This window comes from Galeopterus variegatus, unplaced genomic scaffold (assembly GCF_000696425.1).
Source record: "Galeopterus variegatus unplaced genomic scaffold, G_variegatus-3.0.2 Scaffold3453, whole genome shotgun sequence".
In the NCBI taxonomy this organism is placed as follows: domain Eukaryota; kingdom Metazoa; phylum Chordata; class Mammalia; order Dermoptera; family Cynocephalidae; genus Galeopterus; species Galeopterus variegatus.
The window spans coordinates 225,796-228,383 of NW_007729564.1; the positions used below are offsets into that span (position 1 = coordinate 225,796).

Genomic DNA, 2,588 nt, shown 5'->3' on the forward strand with positions numbered 1-2,588 from the left:
CTCCTGCACCTGAGGTGCAGGAGAAGTGAGGGCCCTGGGAGCTTCTCCTTCAGAGGCCTCCCTCTGTGATGTCTGATGTCTGCCATCCTCCCCACAGCTGCCATCTCTGCCATCCTCCAGGGCTATGGCGATGGGCAAGGGCCAGTGACAGATGCCAGTGCTGAGCTGCACAGACTATGCAGCTGCCTGGAGCTGATGCTGCAGGTGGGCCCTCTCCTCCACCTCCCAACCCCCTCCCCAGGCCCAGATCACCAGGAGGCTTGCCCAGATACTGAGAAAGAGCCACTGCCTCCCTTTGTTACTATGCACTGTCTCATCTCCCTTAGGATCAGCAAGTCCCTCCTGACATCTAAACTCACTCTTGGAGGCTGTCATTGCAGCCTTCAAAAGGAGGTGGGACAAAGCTGAGGTGGGGTGGGACCAGGGGCTCAGGGCAGTCCACCCTGCTCTACAAACCAAAGCTTCAAGAGTCATGCATGTCCTAGGACTGGCCCTTCTTGCTGGTGCTTAGAGCCCCAATCATAACTATCACTAGGATTCTTGAGCACTTACTATGTGCCAGGCTAAGCCCTTTATTTGCCTCAAATGTTTTTTATTTTTGGCCACAAAACAAGTCATAATACATTTAGAAAGACTAAGATCATAGAAAATATGTTCTCTGACCACAGTAACAGAAAGAAATTTAGAAAATTCACAAATGTGTAGAAATTAAACATCACTCTCCTAATTGAACAAAGAATAAAAAGAAAAATCACAGGGAAATTAGAGAGTACTTTGAGATAAAGATCAAAGTGCAACATATCAAAATTTATGGGATGCAGGGCTCGTGCATTGCTTAGAGGAAAATTTATACTTATAAACACCTATATTAAAAATAAGAAAAATCTCAAATCAGTAATGTAAACTTCTACCTTAAGAAAGGGAAAAAGAGCAAACTAAACCAGAAGCAAATATAAGTAAGAAACAACAAAGATTACAGCAGAAATATATGAAATAGAGAATTAAAAAACAGTAGAGAAAATCAACAACACCAAAAGCTGATTCTTTAAAAAGATCAAAATTTGCAAATCTTTAACTATACTAACCAAGAAAAATAGGGGGAAGACCAAAATTACCAAAATCAGAAATAAAGCAGGTATTATTACATTGTCATTATGGTTTTTTATAGTGTTAAGATTTAGTTTCTTTCTTTCTCACTTACGTTTTCGTTCTACTGGTGGCTTTTATTCTTTCTTGTGTATTCGTGGTAGTGATTATCGTTTTTTGGATTCCAGATGCAGGACTTCCTTAGGGATTTCTTGTAGGGCTGGTTTTGTGGTGGTGAACTCCTGCAGCTTATGTTTGTCTGGAAAATACACTATTTTTTCCTCGTTTCTGAAGGATAGCCTTGCTGGGTATACTATTCTTGGCTGGAAGTATTTTTCTATTAGTATTTTGAATATACCATTCCATTTTCATCTGGCCAATAGAGTTTCTGTTAGTCTGACAGGGGCTCCCTTATAGGTGAGTTGACACCTTTCTCTTGCTTCTTTTAAGATTTGCTCTTTGTCTTTAAGCTTTGCCAGTTTGAGTATAATGCTCTTGGTGAGGATCTTTTGGGTTGAATCTATTTGGAGATCTTTGTGCCTCCTGAATCTGAAGGTCAGTGTCTCTTCCTATACCTGGAAGGTTTTCCATTATTATTTCACTGAGTAGGTTTTCCATGCCTTTTTCCTTTCTCCTCCCCTTCTGCAACAACTGTGATTTGAATGTTTATGCACTTAAATTTGTCTTCTAGCTCTTCTAGATTTCCTTCATTTTTTAAAATTCTTTTTTCCTTTTTTTATCTACTTGGGTTATTTCGAAAAGACCATCTTCAAGGTCAGAAATTCTTTTGTCTACTTGTTCTAGCCTGCTGCTTAAGCTATCAGTTGTGTTTTTTATTTCATTGAGTGAATTTTTCAGTTCCATGACTTCTGCTACATTCTTTTTTAAGGTATTAATCTCTTTGTAAATGTGTTCCTTCATATCCTGGATTTTTTTTTTCCTCGTTTTATTATGTTGCCTGAGTCTTCTCATATCTCGGTGAGTTTCCTTAAGATTGTTCCTTGGAATTCCTTTTTCAGTCATTTCAAGGGTTTCCTGCTTTTACTAGGTCTGGCACTTGAGAATTACTGTATTTTTTTTTGGTAGTGTAATGTTTGCTTGGGTTTTCATATTTCTAGTATCACTACATTGGTGTCTGGCCATCTGGTAGAACAGTTGTTTTTTCTATTACTTTGGAGTGGGCTTTGAGTAGAGAGAGATCCTCTTCTTTTTATGGTCTTCACTGTTGACTTTCCTTGTGTCGATGCAGTTGAGTGTCTGGCAGGTTGCCTGCATGGTGGCTCTGTCTACTACTGTGGCATAGAGCCACTTTTGTGGCAGCTGTGGCTGTGGTGGTGGCTGTGGTGGGCCACCCACACTGAAGTAGAGTTTTCAGTATGCTCTCTTACATGCTTCCAGGAGGTGGGGGCTGCCCTCAGCTCCTGCCTAGGACCCCAGGCATTGCTCTCCTGCCTGCTTCTGGGGGGGAGGGGCTGCCTCAGCTCCTACCTGGGCCCCTGGGC

The 2,588-nt window shown here is 41.5% G+C and overlaps 1 protein-coding gene across 1 annotated transcript in view; it reads left to right on the forward strand.

The window, feature by feature from the left end:
- LOC103600768 (RUN and FYVE domain-containing protein 4-like) overlaps positions 1–2,588 on the forward strand; it is a gene marked incomplete at its 3' end in the record, with an annotated part of 7,657 nt that overhangs the window by 500 nt on the left and 4,569 nt on the right. Inside the window, exon 2 of the mRNA XM_008585102.1 lies at positions 98–204. Coding sequence (XP_008583324.1) covers positions 98–204 — 107 coding nt within the window. The remainder of the gene's footprint in view (positions 1–97; positions 205–2,588) is intronic.